This window comes from Euprymna scolopes, chromosome 45 (assembly GCF_053919585.1).
Source record: "Euprymna scolopes isolate OS-2025 chromosome 45, ASM5391958v1, whole genome shotgun sequence".
NCBI classification, from domain to species: domain Eukaryota; kingdom Metazoa; phylum Mollusca; class Cephalopoda; order Sepiida; family Sepiolidae; genus Euprymna; species Euprymna scolopes.
Window position 1 is genome coordinate 26,764,830 of NC_136526.1, and position 18,933 is coordinate 26,783,762.

Sequence of the window (18,933 nt, forward strand, 5' to 3'; positions counted from 1 at the left end):
ACAGGATAGGGAGTCTATATATTATGAATTTTTGTTCGTTGATGTCTTTGATGTGTTTGAGAGCTATTTTGATGGCCTGCAGCTCGGCTGTATATATTGAAGCCTCATTGGGCAGTCGTATTTGATATTGATTTTGTCCATCTCTGCATGCTGCACTTGTTCCATTTATAGTTTTAAACCCATCCGTGTATATTTCTATGTATTCTGCGTATTTTTCTCTTAGTTTTCCAAAGTTGCTTCTGTTTGTTATATTATTTGTAATGTTTTTCTTGTAAGCAGTAAGTGTTAGGTCGGTTTTTGGTTTGTGTAATGTCCATGGTGGTCTGTCGTTTATTGTCGGGGTTTTCATTGATTTGATGTATTATTTCTTTAATTCTGTGTCCAAAAGAGGGTATACTTTTTGGTTTCCCTGAATAAAAGTTTGTACATTGTGGGTTGAAGGTAGTTTTGTATGTTGGGTTTTCGGTGTTGCTTTGTAGTTTTGTTGTGTATTGTAATGCTGGTTTTTCCCATCTTAAATGCAGGGGTAGTTCTTGGGCTTCTACATGCAGGCTTTCCATTGGTGAAGTTCAATAGACTCCCAGGCTAAGTCTTAAACTTTGATTCTGTATTGTTAGTAGTTTGTTTTTGTAGGATTTGTAAGTAGAGCTGTATATGGCACTGTGGAGAAATGCGTGACTTACCTGGATAGACCACGTGCGGGTCGGTCACCAAAAATAAATAAAAAGAAAGAAAAGAAATGGTCAAGACTCTTATTTATAGAGTAGTGATCACGTGAGTTAGAAGAATATGCAAATAGAGGTGAACGATTTTGCGATATAAAAAGCCTGTGTTGTTAAGAGGAGGGGCAGACTGTTGGCAGAAGTCAGTGCTGTCAGACGTGCTTTAGAGTTTTGTTATTATATGCTGTGTTCGATTGTTGGGAGAGAGAAAAGAGAAGAGGAGGAACCAAGAAGACATTCTGCAGATACTTGACTTTGTGTTGGTTTTAAGCTATTTCGGCGCGAAAGTTCATCGCTCCTCGCCGCGACGGTCCGGCATCGGTCCGTCGCTCCAGCGCCATCCATTTTCGGGGCCGGTCGATTCGGCAGGTGAGTTGTTACACACTCCTTAGCGGATTCCGACTTCCGTGGCCAACGTCCCAATGGCAAAAAGGGAAGCTCGAGGTGGAGGGCAACTGGCAGCGAGTAGGGATGGACATAACACATTATGGGGGCAAACATTTTTTGACCATGACGGATTGTGGCCCGACGCGTTTCACAATATGGCGCCTGTTGACACGACAGGATGCAGCCAGCATTATACAACAGTTGAAAGCCGTCTTTTTTGAACGTGGTGCCCCGATTGAAATTCTGACTGATAATGCCGCCACATTTCGATGTCAAGAATTTCAGAAATTCGTGCACGAATGGGGGATTAAAATGCATTATCGGTGTGCATATTATCCCGAGGGTAATGGTATAGCAGAACGGTGTCACCGCACCATCAAAAGAATTGCAGCCAGGACGCAGTGCTCTATTCCAGAAGCTGTGTACTGGTATAATATAACACCCAAGGACAATGCAACACCAGCAACTGCACCAGCCAATGGGATTTACCAATATGAACAGCGTGTGAAAGGAGTTGATGCCATACCATCAGTGGTGAGTGTTGTCAATACACCATATCAGGTGGGAGACCTTGTTTGGATAAAACCCCCAAATGCTGGGTGCACTACGAAATTTTTCCGGGGAAAAATAGATGAAATCATAAGTCCTCAGACCATGTTGATTAGTGGCATACCACGTCACGTAAAAGATATCCGCCCTTGTTATACCTCTTCTGATTCTGAGGACGATGAGGAGGATCACACACCGTTCAGAGATGATCCTGATCACTTACTGCCCCTTCAGGTGAGCATAGAAACACCACCAACAGAACCAGATGAGGGAATGATGGGACATACTGATGACAATAGTGAGGAGAGCGATGGACACAAGGAAGTAATGCCTCATCGAAATACTCGACAGAGACGAATACTGCCCACCCCCCGTGATTGCGAAACCCAGCGAGAAGGGATGATGGAGCATACCGAGGAGATGACGCCTCCGATTCTTCGGAGAAGTACCCGACAAAGACGGATACTGCCCCCCTGCCCTGATTGTGAGACACCGCCTATGGAACCACGAGACGGGATAATGGAACAGACTGGTAGTAATGATGGTGGTAATGAAGAAAACAGCAATGAGGAAGTGCTTCTTCGAAGAAGTACACGCCAACGACGATTGCCCGCATGTCCTGTTTGTGATCATGAGATCAGGGGGGAGTGTGGAGAAATGCGTGACTTACCTGGATAGACCACGTGCGGGTCGGTCACCAAAAATAAATAAAAAGAAAGAAAAGAAATGGTCAAGACTCTTATTTATAGAGTAGTGATCACGTGAGTTAGAAGAATATGCAAATAGAGGTGAACGATTTTGCGATATAAAAAGCCTGTGTTGTTAAGAGGAGGGGCAGACTGTTGGCAGCGATGGACACAAGGAAGATAGGTGATTCTAGTAATGATTCAATGATTTTTCTAGTTTGGTTAATATTCTCACATCCCCACATTTTGTTATGGGCATTGAAGTCCCCCATTAATATAAAAGGTGTGGGAAGTTGTGTTATCAGATCTTCAATTTCGGTTTTATTTAGTTTATGTTTTGGGCACTTTGTTTCGTTGGGGCATTCACTTTCAGTGTGGTTAGGTTCTTTTAATGTTGTATAATAAGGGGACAGGCTGTGGAGAAATCGGAGAGGCAAGCCAAGAACGTGATGTGAGGGTCATGTTTCAAGCATGGCAACATAGAATGTTGGACACGAGCGTCACCTGAGCTAGTGACACACATAATTGGAATGCGGTGATGTTTCAAGGCCAAACAAACAAAAGGAAATTGGCCTACAATCGAAAACAATGGTTGTGGATTATTGGGACAATTATGCTTTGAATTAATCAAAAATAATAACATCAAAAAATATTTTATGACCAGATCGGAATGCAGCTGACATTCGCAGCTGGGGCTAGAGAAAGGTGACTGATACCAATATAAACAAAGATGTTTTGGTTTTACAAAAAAAGTAGCCGGCCGACGCGGTGAGAAACAAGTCTGTCATCTGTCAACACCCCCGCCACGCCACCTATCTCTCCCAACACCTCTCTCCTCGCTAGTGGAATCAGTGACAACCGACACCAAAGTGTAAAGAAAGATTGTTTAAAATAAACTCGAATTCTTTTGTAAACAGTCGAGTCTTTTAGTTGTCATTCTAAATATACACTCATCGGTAAACTTGTCCGGCGACCATTTGTCCACGCTGAGTGCACACAACGCAACATTAAGCCACATTTTCCACATTTTCTGTCCTTTGCATGTTTCTCTGCTATGTCCATATTTATGACACTTGAAACATCTCAGAGGGGCTGGTATATATTGTTCTACTTTTTCTATTGTATATCCGATTTTTATTTCTTTGGAAATTTTTGGTGTATTGAATGTTAGTATGTAGGTTTTTGTAGGTATGGTTTGACAATGGTCAAAATAAACAATCATCAAATCATACCTACAAAAACCTACGTACTAACATTTTTATGTTTATTCGAACATGATCAATTACTCTGTTTTCTTAGGGCATTTTCTATTTCTTCTGCTGTAGCCAAGGTTAATTCATGGCTTTTTATGACACCTTTTGATGTGTTTAATCTTTCATGGGCGAAACTTTTGCATTTATAAATATGGAATTTTTCCATCTCTAAGATGTTTTTTGCGTCTTTATAGTTGTCTACTGTGACAAGTAGATCGCCATTTTTCATTTTTTTTGCTTTTTGGGTTGCTGTTTTGAGACAGAATTTTTTAAATTAAGAATGGAGATAGATTGCTGATCTTTTTTCCTTCTAAGGTTTCGATTATTATGAATCTTGGGTATTTTTCTTTATCAATTATTTCATAGTTATATTCTTACTCACTGTCTGAACTGGGTACATCAGAGTGGGTTCTTTTCGATTTTGTTTTATTTTTTTGGTTTCTGGGTTTTTTGTTTGGGTTTATTATATCCATAGAAGTTTGTTTAGATTTTCATCTCTTTTACTCCCCACCCTCCTCGGATCCTGAAACTGGGAGATGTTAGGGGGGAAACCCATTCGCCCTCTCATCCTAGGGATACAAAAGAGATATACTCAATTGGTTGAGTTTGTTCCATCATTTCCTGTTTCCTCCTTTAGTTTCTTCTTCCCCAGTTTGATAGAAACATTGGTTAGGGAGCAGTTGTGTGGTTTTGTCTCATCAATTGATTGACCCTTGCCATCGCCTTCTAACACTTACCTGGTTTATCTATGTTTGTAGTAATAAGATGTTGTATTATCTTTGGATTAAATTTGTTTATTTATTTATTTTTTTAAATGTTATAATTGACATTTTCAGTGTAAGTGTTAGGGCTTGACATGACTAGCCGATTGATCGGATCGGGCCTCTCCGACCGCCCGTCTAGCCTAGTACAAGGCCAAAGTGGAGTGTTGCAACTGATACTTTTATTTTCCCCCGAGGCATCAGTTGCTCAGCCACCAGGATCCTAGGCATCACGGATTGCCAACCATGGCCAACAGGGACTTTTACCCTCTGCAGGGGGGCAGTCGGTGTATTCTAATGCCCTACCGACAGGGCCAACTGGGAAGTAGGGAAGGAAAAAGAAAGGAGAGGGGGAGAGGAAGAGGCTGTTGTTTTTATTTTTTTTGTAGAACATAATTAAGTTTTACAAAAGAGAATAGAAAACAAAAACAGAAATTGATGTAGGTGCATTTCTTCTCAGGAAGCCAATAGACAACCTGATCTGGTAGCACCTGTCCATTTGATTGAAGATGGAAAGGTGGAGATCTGAGGTGCTGAATGTTTACAGAAGTCCGCAAATTCTGCTGAAGTAAAAGCAGTACCGTTATCTAAAACTAATACTTTGGGCACTCCCAACTTGCTGAAGATTTCCTGTAGTTTTCTTACAGTTTCTTTTGATGAGATGTGGCTCATCTGAAAGACTTCTGGTCATTTGCTGTAAGAATCAACTAGCACGAGATAATTTTGTCCATTTATTGGTCCTGCAAAATCAATGTGCAGTCGTGACCAAGGAATTTCTGGAGTTGGCCATGAATGTAATGTAATTTTTCGGGGGATTTTGCAACTAGTTGACATTTGGAGCAACTTCTGACAAGTTCCTCTAATTGTTTGTCCATACTTGGCCAATATACATAACCATGGGTCAATTCCTTGATGTCTCTGGTGAAATTTCTGAGGACTCTATTTTGAAGATTAGATGGAACAACACGTTCAGCAAAAAGAAGAATTCTATTAGTTTCAGACAAAGAAGATCGGCGCTGAAAAAAATGGTTGAAGTTGCTGATCAGTGCACTTATTATGCCAGCAGGTAGAGTGGAAGTGCAGAATTTTTTTGTAGTAGTGGGTCTGCAACTGTAGCCTCCTGGATCATCTCTGATGTGACTGGTAGTGCCCGCACTGTGGAAACAAGTCCAGAGATAACTTCAGGTTCTGCAGATATAGTAGCAATGACACTGTCTTCTACAGCTTTTTGATGAGAAGAGATGAGTCTAGATAACGCATCTGCTTGGCCAATTTTTCTGCCTGGTTGTATTTTATGGAGAAATCATAATCCAACAGCATAGTTGCCCATCTTTGTAAGCGGTTTGCTGTATGAACAGGAATTCCTTTCTTTGAACCAAAAATACTTGTTAGAGGCTTGTGGTCTGTGATATCAGATTAAAATGACGGCCATATAGCATTTTGTGAAATCTTTTACAGCATAGATAATCGCTAGATCTCAATTTGGCTATATTTTCGTGCAGTGGGTGTCAATGTGCAATGGCTTTTTCACTTCCATCAAGAAAAATATGTGATATTACTGCTCCAACTCCATAGACTGAAACATTCATCACAACAGTAATGTCTAATAATGGATTATAGTGTGTAAGCAACAGGTCTGAGTGAAGAAGTGATTTTATTTTTTCAAATGATTCTTTGCATGTACTTGACCAGTTCCATTTAGTATCTTTTTGTAAAAGATGATTAAGAGGTCCACGTAATTTGTGCAATTCAGGTAAAAAGGAACCATAATGCCCAGAAAGGATTGTAGTGTTGAAACATCCCTCGGGGGTGGCATGTGTTTTATGGCTTAAATGTTATCTGGATCTGGTTTTCGACCATTTTTGTCAAATAAAAATCCAAGGTATTTCACAAAAGTTTGGAAAAATTTGCATTTGTCAGGTCTTAAGTGGAATCCATGTTGTTGAATTCAATCCAGCACAGACGTCAAGTGATGCAGAAGTTCCTCTTGAGATGTGCCTGTAATGATGATGTCATCAATGTAGGCAGAAACTCCTGGCAATCCTGTGAGCATTGCATCTATGGTTTGTTGGAATAAAGCTAGGGCTGACTTGACCCCAAACGGAAGACGATTCAAACGAAATAATCCCTTATGGGTGTTGATAGTGAGAAGATCTTTGGAATCTTCAACTTCCATTTGTAAATATGCAGCTGCAAGGTCTAGTTTTGCAAAACAAGTTCCACTGTTGAGTTTTGAGAACAAATCATCTGGTATAGGTAGTGGATACTGGTGTGTCTCCAGTGCATCATTTAATCCTGTGGAAAAATCTGCACACAGACATACCTTGCCTTTAGCCTTCTCCACAATAACAATAGGTGCTGCCCAGGATGAGTAATTTGTAGGTTGGATTACTCCAGCTTGTGTAAAGCAGTCCAATTCTTTTTCCACTGTAGCTAAAACTGCATATGGTACAGGATGCTTTGGTCTAAAAACTGGCTTTGCATCAGACTTTAGTTTTAAAGTTGCTTTGACTTTCGTACAGCATCCAAGACCTTCGTGAAAAAGATTGCTGAACTTTGTTTTAAGAATGTTCTTAAAATATGTTTCAACCTCTGCTGCAACATTAACATTGAAAGAATTGAAAATTTTATTAAGTGGAACATTGAAAAGATCAAGTTCCTCAATGAAATCCAAACCAAAACGATTCAGGATTGATGAATCAAAAACATAGCATACCCCTGAAAATTTTTTCTTTGAAAAAGACATTGCATGTTAATTTTTTCTTTGAAAAAGGCATTGCATGTTAATTTTTTCTTTGAAAAAGACATTGCATGTTAGTTGTATTTTGTTTCCAGATGCACTTCAAGCAACATGCTTAGTATTTTTAAGCATTGGTTTTCGTTTAACTCTCATGTTGACTGTGAAATCAGAGTTATGTCGGAAGCAGTATCGATTGAAATTTTATAGGCTTGTTGTTTATCTCAACAATTATATTTTCTACGAGCTTCAAAATTTACATTAAACGTAGCAAAAATTGGATTTGTGGTAGACTTTTGGAAACGCATTCTCATTTTCTTATGAGTTTTGCCTCTCATTGGTGAAGAGTTCATCCTGGTAGTTTTAAAGTTATTTTTTTCAGAAAATCCGTCCCTGTGACCACGATGTGAACAAAGTTGACACATGCGTCTTTTAAAAGGGCGAAAACGCGCAAAATCCATATCACCACATGACCACCAGGGCGTTGACAGCTTTTTATTCTTTTCAGTCGGGAATTTTTTACAGATTTTAAACTGGAAACAGATAGAATAGCAGAATGTTGTTGTTGCACTATGGCAGTGTCCCGTTTAAGATTTATCAAGCGTTGACATTCTGTGGTCAAAATTTGCACTGTCATTTCTTTGTCTTTATTCAACATAGACAGTAAATGTGTGCGCACGTCAGCGTCTACTGGAAATTGTAGGCCTGCGATAAAAATAAGGCATTTAAACTGGTCCTCTGTGAGTGATTTCAGTTGGAAATTTTCACACTGAACATTAACCACTGCAGCATATTTGGTAAAATCCTCATTAACGCTTTTCGTCAACTTCAGACAATTGTATCGGATATTAAACAATGATGATGGCTCACCAAAAATGTCCGTTAACTGGGCTACTGTTTCGTCAAATGTGAAATTCTCTGGTTTCTTTGGTAGAATGAAGTTTACATAAGGTTCATGTTCAATAAAAGCCAGTTTTCTAAGCAATTGTTACATGATAAGGGCTGTCCCCCTTTCATGTAAGTATAAAAATAGAGAGATTTAGTTAAATGTAAAAATGAAATCGAATAGACGAAATTCAAACCTCGTAATTTAGGTTTAGAAATAGATTACGAGAGAGAATTAGCAAATGGAATGTAAAAACAAATCATTGTTTAGCTTAGAGATAAAATAGCTTTAAGAAAAGAATGTGCATTGTCAATTCTGTTATGAAAATTCAATTGAAGAATGCAACTATAAGATAATTTAATAAACATGTTTTTAACATATTGGAAATATAGATTACTGGGAATATAGGTTAAAATTCCTTTTGTAAACAAAGGAAAAAGTTTTGGACACACATTTCCAGAACACATGAAAGAAGACACATGCTTTAACATGTGTATGACGTCATGGAAAATGGGAAATTCTCGATATAGTTAGAAACTTTAGAGAAACTGTGGGAGAAACTGGGAGAGAGTCTGAGGACGACAGACGACAGTCCAGACATGGGATTTGAACGTCTAGAAGCGAGACGGTCACTTTTGAAACTTAGAATGTGAAGCTTTGAATTCTTGACTCAGAAAACCACGACTGGTCGGGAGAAGAAATAAACCCATCATGTGTTTTTATAAACGTCGTCTTTGTGTTGTAATTCTACCAAAAGGTAAAGTGAAAATTGTTATTACATGTCTTGTATATCATGTGTTTTAAAATGTCTTTACATACACGTCTCGACATCTCATATCTACAATGTGAACACTAAGACTCTCTGAACACTGTTTCATCACTCAAAGAGCTTCTATTACACTTCTAAGTATGAACATTTTATATATATGAATCGCTTCATATCACGATAACAGAACGCAACAACATCCCTCTTAATAAGACTCTCTAAGACTCACTTTTAATAAGTCCTAACAACGAACAATAACAATAACAACTACAAAAATAAGAATAATAACAAAACGTAACACAATAACCGTCTTTTCCAGTCATCGTTTTTTTTTTTTTTAAATAATTTTTAAACAATCAATCAGTCAAACTAAATGTCTGTTTTAATTCTGGATTGAATTGAAAATCAGTGATAGAATTTATAATATTATCAAAGGAGTTACTTACAGTTGACGAAGCCAGTTGTGTCTGAAATTGAAATTGTTTTGTGCCTCAAGAAATTGTTCTTGCTGACTTCTAAGTATCCTTTCCAGTAAATTTGGATCCATGATGAAGAAATAATGCAGTTGATTTTTTTTTTTTTTTTGCTGTGCACAAAAGGGAAAATGTTTTTTTTTCGAAGAGACAAGTCCGTTGAATTTTTTTTATTCTAAGGCATCATGTGGTTCGACGACCAGGTCTTGTTTATTTATATATTTTTAATCCAAGTTCATCTCATCTTCGTCGCCAAATCTGTTATGTCGTCACAGAATATAACTGGTTGTTAAATGTGGGAATTACAAGAAGACATCATTTTGGCACCAAATTATTTATTTATTTAAACAGAAAAATAGTAAAACGTTAGAGCAACAGATTATGTGAAATGCTGTGTCAGCCATCTTGGAAAGTCTACCCCACTTTCCGATCCAGGGGAGATAACTCTGTGCTTTTCGGTTATTTCCCTGTAACACTTATGCAAACTTTTCAATAAATGTTTTTACAATTATATTTTGATAAATTTTTATACAGTAAATGTTTTGGTTTTTAAATGGCGCTCGCCCAGTTTAAACAATTATGAATATGTCATTTTCATTTTCTGTTTTTAATAATTTTTTCACTTTCTGTTTTTAATAATTAAAATATATATAAGTTGCATGAAAAACATTCCCGTTTTCATTAAATCAAAACATTTTCAAATAAACAATTACGGATATATGTTCTCTTCCACTTTCTTTATTTACTTTTTTTTCATAGTTCTTTCCGGAAGTAATTAATATCTTGTTTTATTTTTTAGTTATTTATTTCTAACTTTGGTCATAGTTTAAAATATTGATTTCTCTCTCAAATTTTAACGACAGGTGCATGAAAAAAAATGGCGTCTCCATTTTTGGCGATAAACTGTAGAAGTACCGTCTCAGGAATTATTAAATAAACAAAAAAATAATGATTTTTACAGTGAAATTAATTTTTTCATTTATGCGCCACGTGCACATAACTTAATTATATTTTCAGTTATTATTTTTTAAATGATGTACAGTGTAATTAAAAAATAATTTAACAAAATCTTCAAATTTATCAAAAACGCCCGATAGAACATAAACAAAAAAATGCACATTTTTACGTGAAATTAATTTTTTTATTTACACTTTTTGCACTAACTTAAAATTTAGCGATATTTTTTTTTTTTTTTTTTAAAGTAATGTAACTGTACAGTCTAATAATAAAAAAATAATTTAACAAAATGTTAGATACATCAAAAACGCCCGACAAAACATAAGAGAAATAAATAAACAAAAAAATGAGGCACATTTTTTAAAATGAAAAATATTTTTCTGTCAGTCACATGCAACTAAAAATAATTTTTGGTTTATAATGTACCCAGTTTAATTTTTAAAAGATAATTCAACAATGCTAAAGTTTATCCAACTGAAAGAAGATAAAGCAAAGAACATATGAAAGTTTGAAAGAAGATATAGAAAATAAACAACTGACATTTTTTAAATTGTAAATTTTCATTTCTTTTATTGATGCGCTTGTCACACTAAAAATATTATTTTAAACAATAACTTTCTATAACTTTTAAATAAACAAAAAGAAACTTAAGAACTTTGATTGAAAACTGTTAAACAAGTTGTTTATGTTTTTGTTAGGTCGTGCACTCGTGCAGCTCGTTCGTGCTGACAGTTGATTTTCGTGATGTTACTTCGTACGTACTTAGGTTACTTGGGATTAAGTTGTAAATCTCGATGTGTAGGTGCATTCACTTTTATTAGTGGCGATCCTTGATTTATGATGAACAGACTATTAAAGAGGAAATATTTCTCTACAAAACGGTGCAATTTTCGGAATTTTTTCAATTGAATTTCTTTCATATTTATTTCACTGAAGTTTTCAAGTTGGATTTTTTTTGTGAAAAACAACTTAAAACTCTTTTTAAGCTCACCATATTGATAAGTGACCTTTTTTCTTTAAAATGGTACTATTTTATACCTACAATATGTGTACTCACAATATCGCATGCACCAAATTTGAAAAACACCAACATTTTTTTGTGTCAAAAAATAAAGTGGCATTCACCAAAATTAGTGACATAACTTGAAGTAACCTGGAAAAAAAAAACTATTAAAAACACAAGAAAAAGAATTATATATCTATAAAGCAAACGATTAAAACCGACGTCTAGCAGCCATTATGTGAACCTTAAATATAAATAAGTGTTTACGATAACGCAAAAAATATATAACGAAATAAATAACGCAAAAAATATATAACGAAATAAATAACACAAAAATATAAAAATCGAAATATAAAAATGTACCAAAATATAATTTTAATGTATTAATATAATTTCTTTTCAATAAGCCGAAAATAAAATAATAAATATCATAAAAACACAAAATATTTATAGATTGTAATATGTCGACCATACGTCAACCATATACACGCGCTTGCACATACAAAATGGCTACCCGTGATAAGATATAGAATTACATGGTTTAATATTTGGAAAACTACTTGTTTTCTGTCTAGTTTTAATTTTTCGTCAATACTACACTGTGACAAGGCAGTTTGGTACGCGAGTGCACATTTTACAGCCTTCGTTTATGCTCACACATAGCGTAAACGAAGGCTAGGCTGTGAAATTAAAAAGGAGTCCCAGAGTTCAGGGGTTAATGCATGTGCGCATACAAAAATGGTCAGCCGTGATAACATAGAATTACATAGCTTCATATTTGGAAAACTACTTGTTTTTTGTCTAATTTAAAATTTTCGTCAATACTACACTGTGACAAGGCAGTTTGGTACATGGGTGCACATTTAACAGCCATTTTATACTCACGCATAGCGTAAACGAAGGCTGGTCTGTGAAATGGAAAATAGTCCCAGAGTCAAGGGGTTAATACCTGTGAGAAATTCCATATACAGTCGCCATCTTTTTGTTTAGCCGCCCATGCATTAGTGGTTGGTTGTCATTGGTTTAAATTTGAATGTGTCAGGGGATTGACTTGGCGCGCTTTTGTATCATGCTTTCTTTTTCAGTCTACACAGAACTCGGCATTGGGATGGACTCAAAACCCAGCAGCTTCCACTGGAGCAACCTAAGATAATTCCTTCATGAACACCAAACAGTAGGTGAACGAGGGACCACATCTCTACAAGCAGAGACAACTTATCCTGCTGAATCTATCCAAATTAAGGATGACATTCAAGAACTGTTCTTCATGTATATTTACCAAATATTGGATCTTATCTCAATTCATCTTGAGTCCCAAGGAGCTCACATTATGCCTAATTATAGGCACCAACATTCCCGCTGAGTTTACCATGAACATTTATGGATCTTTCTGAGGAACTACGAACTAACATTCCGACAATAGGAATTCATACTAATGGCTTCAGGCATATGGAAGCAAACCAGGCCACCATTTTGCAAAAGGACAACATCAGAACCAATAAACTTTCATTGCTGTTACATTTGAATAAATTTTGAGTTTGAAAAAATATGGCTTTTGTATTTGTGGATTTTTTGCTTCTGCCAGGAGGAAATTGGGGTGCGAGAAATTATTTCTTACATTCTTTTTTTTTTGCAAAATGCAATTCTTTTTCTTTTGCAAACGTAATTCTCTTTTATGCAAGCGACTAGTTTTAAATATACTCAGTTTTGCATAATGATTAGTTTTTTTTCATATAATTTGTGCAAATCCTTGATGTAAGACGAGCAGATTTTTTCCCCATAATTTGAGCAAATTATTGTTGATAAGTTTTAACATTATTCTTAGAAACCGTAGTTTATTAACTCAAAAAAAAAGAAGGAAAGGTTAAAATTTTTTTCATTAAATCAGAAAAGTAATTTATTTCGTTAATGTAAATTCTGTTGCTAAAAACTAATAAGACATCGAAAAGTTTTGATTGATGATATGTTTGCACTCTTAAAGTTAAAAACAAATTTTGGAATTCTTACATTTGAAATTGCGTTATATAATTTAATTTGAGCTTGAAATTGGGGTCATAAGTTACTAGTGTATTTTAATTGCAATTTTCGAATTAAAATCCCGTGTGGATTATTTGTAAGTGAATAAATTAGAAAAAACAAAAAACTTCGGTTCAAATTCTGTAGACGTAAAAAAAAAAAAAAAACAGGAGTAAAGAAACTTAATCATTTTTTCCGTAATTTAAATGTTTAAATGTAAAAGTCACTATATTTGAAGATGTTTATCTTCGCATTGGACATTAATTTGATTTTAAATTAATTGATTAATTTGAATTGAGATAAATGTTTGATTTGTGATTAATGCCATGTTGATGTTGAATTGTTCTGCTGATACTGTCAGTTTTCAAATGAATTATTAAAAAAAAAAAAAATAGTGGGATAGAAACGGTTTAACCCCACCCCCTAATTTTTTCAGGCATTCTTGGTGTTGCTTGGGAATTTCAAATTCAGTTACATAAGTGTAGCTTGAAGTATTCCTTAGAGCTTTGCCCTAATTTTGGGGTTGATTAATCGCTGGTGGCAATTTCGTTAACGTGGTTTATTTGTGATTACAATTCCGTTTGGAATAATATTGGCGGTTTTCTCCACTTTAATATTTGCAGATAATTATATCTCTGTTATTTTATTAATTGTTTTCGAGGGACGAAATATGGCCCTAAAGGAACTTATGACTAAATGGAAGGAGGCCAAAAGGCTTCGCATAAATCATGCTGTGAAGTGGTCAGAAGTTAACGACCCGTCACCAGATATTTTAAGGTCATGAGAAACAGTAATTAGAGGTTGGTTAAGGAACCTGGACGACCTGATAGACCCAAGAAGAGGAAAAATTGCATCTTTGCGAGATTTCGGAAGGGTTTTCTTCAGAAATCAAAGAAAAATTGCTTTTGTTAAAATCAAAATTAGATGCCCCTCAAGTTATACAACCTTTGACGGTTATGGCAGTGAAAATGCAATTAGACTGTCCAAGGTTTTCTGGAACGACCATAGATGATAAGATTTCGTTCAGAACATTTCTGAACAAATTTGAATTTTGTAGTGATAGTCTGAATAAGGCTGACAGGTTGTTAGTGCTTAAATCAAAACTAGATGGGGATGCATTTGATATAATTTCCAGTCTACATGTAATATTAGATAATTATGATGTAACCCTGGAATTGTTAAAGGAAAAATATTTAAATTCTGATTTGATTAAAAATCAGGGTTTTGAGGAAATTATTCCGTCTCTTATAATGGATTGAAAAATTTTGAAATCATTTCTCGAAAAAGTTAAGAGAGATTTGACTGAATTTGATAAGGGACTAATTTTATTTTGCTGAGAGTGGAACCTCAGGGGCATTGATAGCCACATATTATTTGCTAAATGTCCTAATGTTATAAGGAGAGAATTGATGAGTAGAAATGGTGAAAGGTTCCCTTCTATGAATAATATTATGTCCCACGTGTTGGTAAATTATGAAATATTTATTAGCCGCTCCGCTCGATGTTCAGCGGGAAATTTGCGCGTCAAAATTGGCACCTTCTTCACCTAAGATGAAATCCAATATGGCATCTTCTTCCCCACATGGGGTTAAGGCCACTTTATTATGTAAGGCTGTGCAAAGCTACAGATCATTCGATTAAGAACTGTAGTAAATTTCCTTCCTTCAATGCGAAATGCCGAAGGGCTAAACACTTAAAATTATGTACTCGGTATCTGGGTGAACATTCCGATGCAGTTTGTCGTGGAAGTAAGGGATTTCCTTACCCTTGTGCAGTTTGTGGTCTGAAAAGCCACTTTAGTGTTATGTGTCCTAAGGGAAGTAAGTCTTTGTGGGCCGAACAACATATTCTGAAGAACAGAACAGTATTTTTCCTGTCCTTAGAATATCGATGAAAGCACATGGACGACTGATCTATTTTTTTCTGTTTGATTGATACTGGAAGTCAACGATCATATTTTTGCCCAGGCAATTCTATTTAAATTGTGTTTTGCTAAAAACATAAACCCCAAGAAGGTTGATATGGCTGTAAACACGCTGATTGGCAGTGACTGCAGAAGAACAATATATCTATAAAATTAGGTGATCAAAATCCTTTTAAAGTTGGGCATTATTTTCCAGGGATTTGAATTTAAAATTCGAAGTTAATAATTTCGATAAAGTTGTCAATAACTTATCTCAAGAAGGATTCCGGCTCTACCGGTTATAAGAATTTAAACGGAACTCCCATTAAAGGGATTATTGGTTTGGACCTTCTGAGTAAATTAGATGATCTAAGATCAGTTGAGTGTCTTAATGGCAACACAGGGATTACATAAATCCATTTGGCGAGAGCCAACATTTTTTGAATAATGATTTGAATAAGGTAGTCGCCTCCCTTTAATAGCGTTGTAAAATCCCTTCCTCAATGCAACAGCTATTTAATCAATTTATCATATGGAAGGAGGAGACATCAATTAATGATGCTGCTTACATGGGCGTTAACTTATCTGCTAAATTATTGGATTTATTGCTGGGATTCAGGAAAAACGAATATGTCCTTCTAGGTGATATAAGGAAAGCGTTTTTACAAATTCACCTTAAATCGGAAGAGGATAAAAACAGATTTTGTTTTTTCCTTAAAAATGGTGACAAATTATGTACTTACAGGTACAAAACAATTATGTTTGGGTTCAATGCTAGCCCCTTCATTCTGAACTTCATTTTGAAATTCCATGCGGAAAAATATGCAAAAGATGCAGCATTGCATGCTATTTCCAACAATTTTTATGCGGATAATCTTGTCACCATCAGTTGTGACAGAGAGTCCCTACTTGCTATTTATAATAATGTTCATAGCAGATTGTTAGAGGCGGGCTTCGATTTGCGATCCTGCAATTCCAACGGTTCTAAGATACTAGTGTTGGGACGATTCCTAATTTTTATACGATTCCGATTCCAGGAAAATATTGATTAACGATTCCGATACCAAGTACGATTCCGATTCCTAGGGAATTATTGTTTCTTAATCAAGTTGTTTTTATTGAAAATTGGTGACTGGCTATTAAGTTGAACGTTTCTCTATAGAGAGAAAAAAAAGGGTAACTTCTACATGGATTTTTAAGGCAGGTCCGGTAAAAAGGCCGACTTCCGCATGGATTTTTAATGCGGGTCCGGTTTACTACTACGTTGTAATAGAAAACTGAACAAGGCGTGAAAAGTCATAAAAAATGTTAAAAAAAATTTTTTTTTAATTATCTGATACATAAGTCTCTATTGGATGATATTAACAAGAAAAAAGTTCCAAAAAGTGAAAATTATAGAATTTATAAGGGCAGGCGGTGAAAGCCAACGTCTGCCTAAAAAAGTTAAAAAAAAACAACAACTTTATTTTATTTTACAAAACCCAAAATGAGATTAGAATTTGGGACCTCATCGTTTCAGTAGGACCTTTTGGTGCCATTTTTACCTACTTATTCACTTGTGCCATTTTTACCTACTTATTCACTTGTGCCATTTTTACCGAGCACCACATTTTTGATACTACGAGAAATACGAACCATGCTGAAATAATGTTATTATTGAAAAAGCTATTCTTTAACTGTTCTGCACTTTCACCTAACAATTTAATGAAAAAAACATACCATAAAAATTTAATTCAACTTGGAAATCCCATCTAAAATATAACACGGTACGTACACTGCACAAGCACCAAAATAAAATCCCAATTCTCGTCGAGTGGTTCCAATATGGGATCGGTTTGCTATAACGTTGTAACTAAAAACTAGCACCCCTTTCAAATGTCAAAATACTTTTGCTTGTTTTTTGTGAGATAATCTGGTAAGTGTCCAATCAATAATAATCCACTGCTCTGTTCGGTTTCTTACAGTTTTTCAAAATTGCAAAAAAACAAACAAAAAAAAATATAGATGGGGTGATGCTCGTTCGGGTATACTCCAAAAATGTATCTAATTGGGTAAAAAAGTAACTTAGTTTGTCTTTAATAACATTTGCTTTTTTGTTTATTGTTTCACCCATTTTTTTGGCATTATTATTCTCAAAGATTATTCAAAAGAAACGTGAAGGTATTGTGCAATTATTATAAGAAACTATCTTATTTATTCAATAAATATATTTTTATATTTGAAAATTAAAAAGTTATTAGAACTAGAAGATAGTTGAAACCACAAAACAATTTCTTAGTTATTTCATTATTAGCATATTCATTACAAGCACAAACTAGTTAAAATTAAATTAATTTTCAATTCATGAAACACATTTTGACTGTCTTTAAAATAGTTTAAACGTATACACTTACATTTTTATCTTGGAAAATTTACACTGTCTTTTGTGTGTCTTGTCAGTAGCTGAGAAATGTGAAAACTAAATTGTCAAACGATATGAAAGATACCAATTAGCAGAAATAATTTCTATCTGTAGTTTGGGATTTATGGCTTTATATTTATTGCTCCGTACAGACACATGACGCCAATACGTGTTTTTGCATAAAGGTGTGAAAACTTTTGAATTCACTAATCCCTTTAATGTCCACTTTACTTGTCACTAACACTTTGAAATTGTTAGATTTTTTCACACTTTGTTACCATTGGCTTGCCAATGCTGGCTAGGTGCCCCCCCCCCGGATATATATATATATATATATATATATATATATTTTTTTTTTTCACACTTTGTTACCACTGGCTTGCCAATGCTGGCTAGGTGACCCCGGATATATATATATATATATATATATATATATATATATGTATATATATATATATATATATATATATATATAGATAGATAGATAGATATCTCGTTTCTTTCTCATATGTCATCAAATGATTTCAAAAGTACAAAAGTTTTCAATAAAAATCGGCAAAAGATTTTGCAATGACTAATTTTTTTAAGAGTTTATAATATTCTAAAAAAAGATTTTTAATTAAAACTTAAAAATTCCATAATATATAATAAATAAATTCTATTTCCAACTATTTTCGCACCTAAGCTTGGTTGAAAAAAAATTTTTTTTTTTGGGGGGGGATTGTCACCCCTCTATGGCTGACCGCCCCCCTCCTAGCTAAGCTAGTGGGTATGAGGCCCTGAACCCTCAGACTATTTTCGGCCATTTTACAACTTTCGTTAAGGTACGCTCGAGTGCACACTAAGGCTATTCATGTGCCATATGTGCACCCACACTCATATTAAAGTGACATAAGCGTAGTAATCTTTCGCGGACAATTTAAAATTAGATGGAAATTAATTTTTAAAAATTGCGGATAATTTTGGAAAGGCAATTGGTTTTTTTTTTGTAAATGTCGATAATACACTACCACAGGACTTGCCTTTAAAATCTTAATTTTCATATAATTTCGGGTGTGTTATAAACAAATATTGCATTCAAAATTGGGGCCAGCAAATAGTTTTTAAAATATGGAAGGAAGCATCTAACATGTGTTTTTGTTTGTTTATAAAGTTCATGGTGTTTTTTTTTGGGGGGGGGGAAGTGTATAAAAAACATAGGCCCCCATGTCTTTTTTAGAATAAGTTTTTTATTTTTTCGGGATAAAAAGAAAATTCGAAATAGGTATTTTATAAAGAGTTACTCGAGAATGGGGTGGCGTTTTCAGCACACCTAAATCTACTTAAAAAAAATAATATTTTTCTATACGAACGTGAGACGAGCCCTAAAGTAAAAGAATACCAAAAATGTTATCTAATCTAAATTAAAACCAATATTTTATTTTTTTTTGGGG

At 34.9% G+C, this 18,933-nt stretch overlaps 1 protein-coding gene across 7 annotated transcripts in view; it reads right to left on the reverse strand.

Moving 5' to 3' along the window:
- Window positions 1–18,933, reverse strand: part of LOC145269299 (uncharacterized) — a 667,893-nt gene that overhangs the window by 428,049 nt on the left and 220,911 nt on the right. The window contains exon 1 of one of the 7 annotated variants that reach the window (XM_080124995.1): window positions 9,194–16,947. The exons of 4 other annotated variants lie outside the window; for them this stretch is intronic. In XM_080124995.1, coding sequence (XP_079981121.1) covers window positions 9,194–9,294 — 101 coding nt within the window. In that variant the 5' untranslated portion in view covers window positions 9,295–16,947. Of the gene's footprint in view, window positions 1–9,193; window positions 16,948–18,933 lie in introns of those variants that run through there. 2 more of the 7 variants (XM_080124997.1, XM_080124991.1) reach the window with 2 other exon arrangements.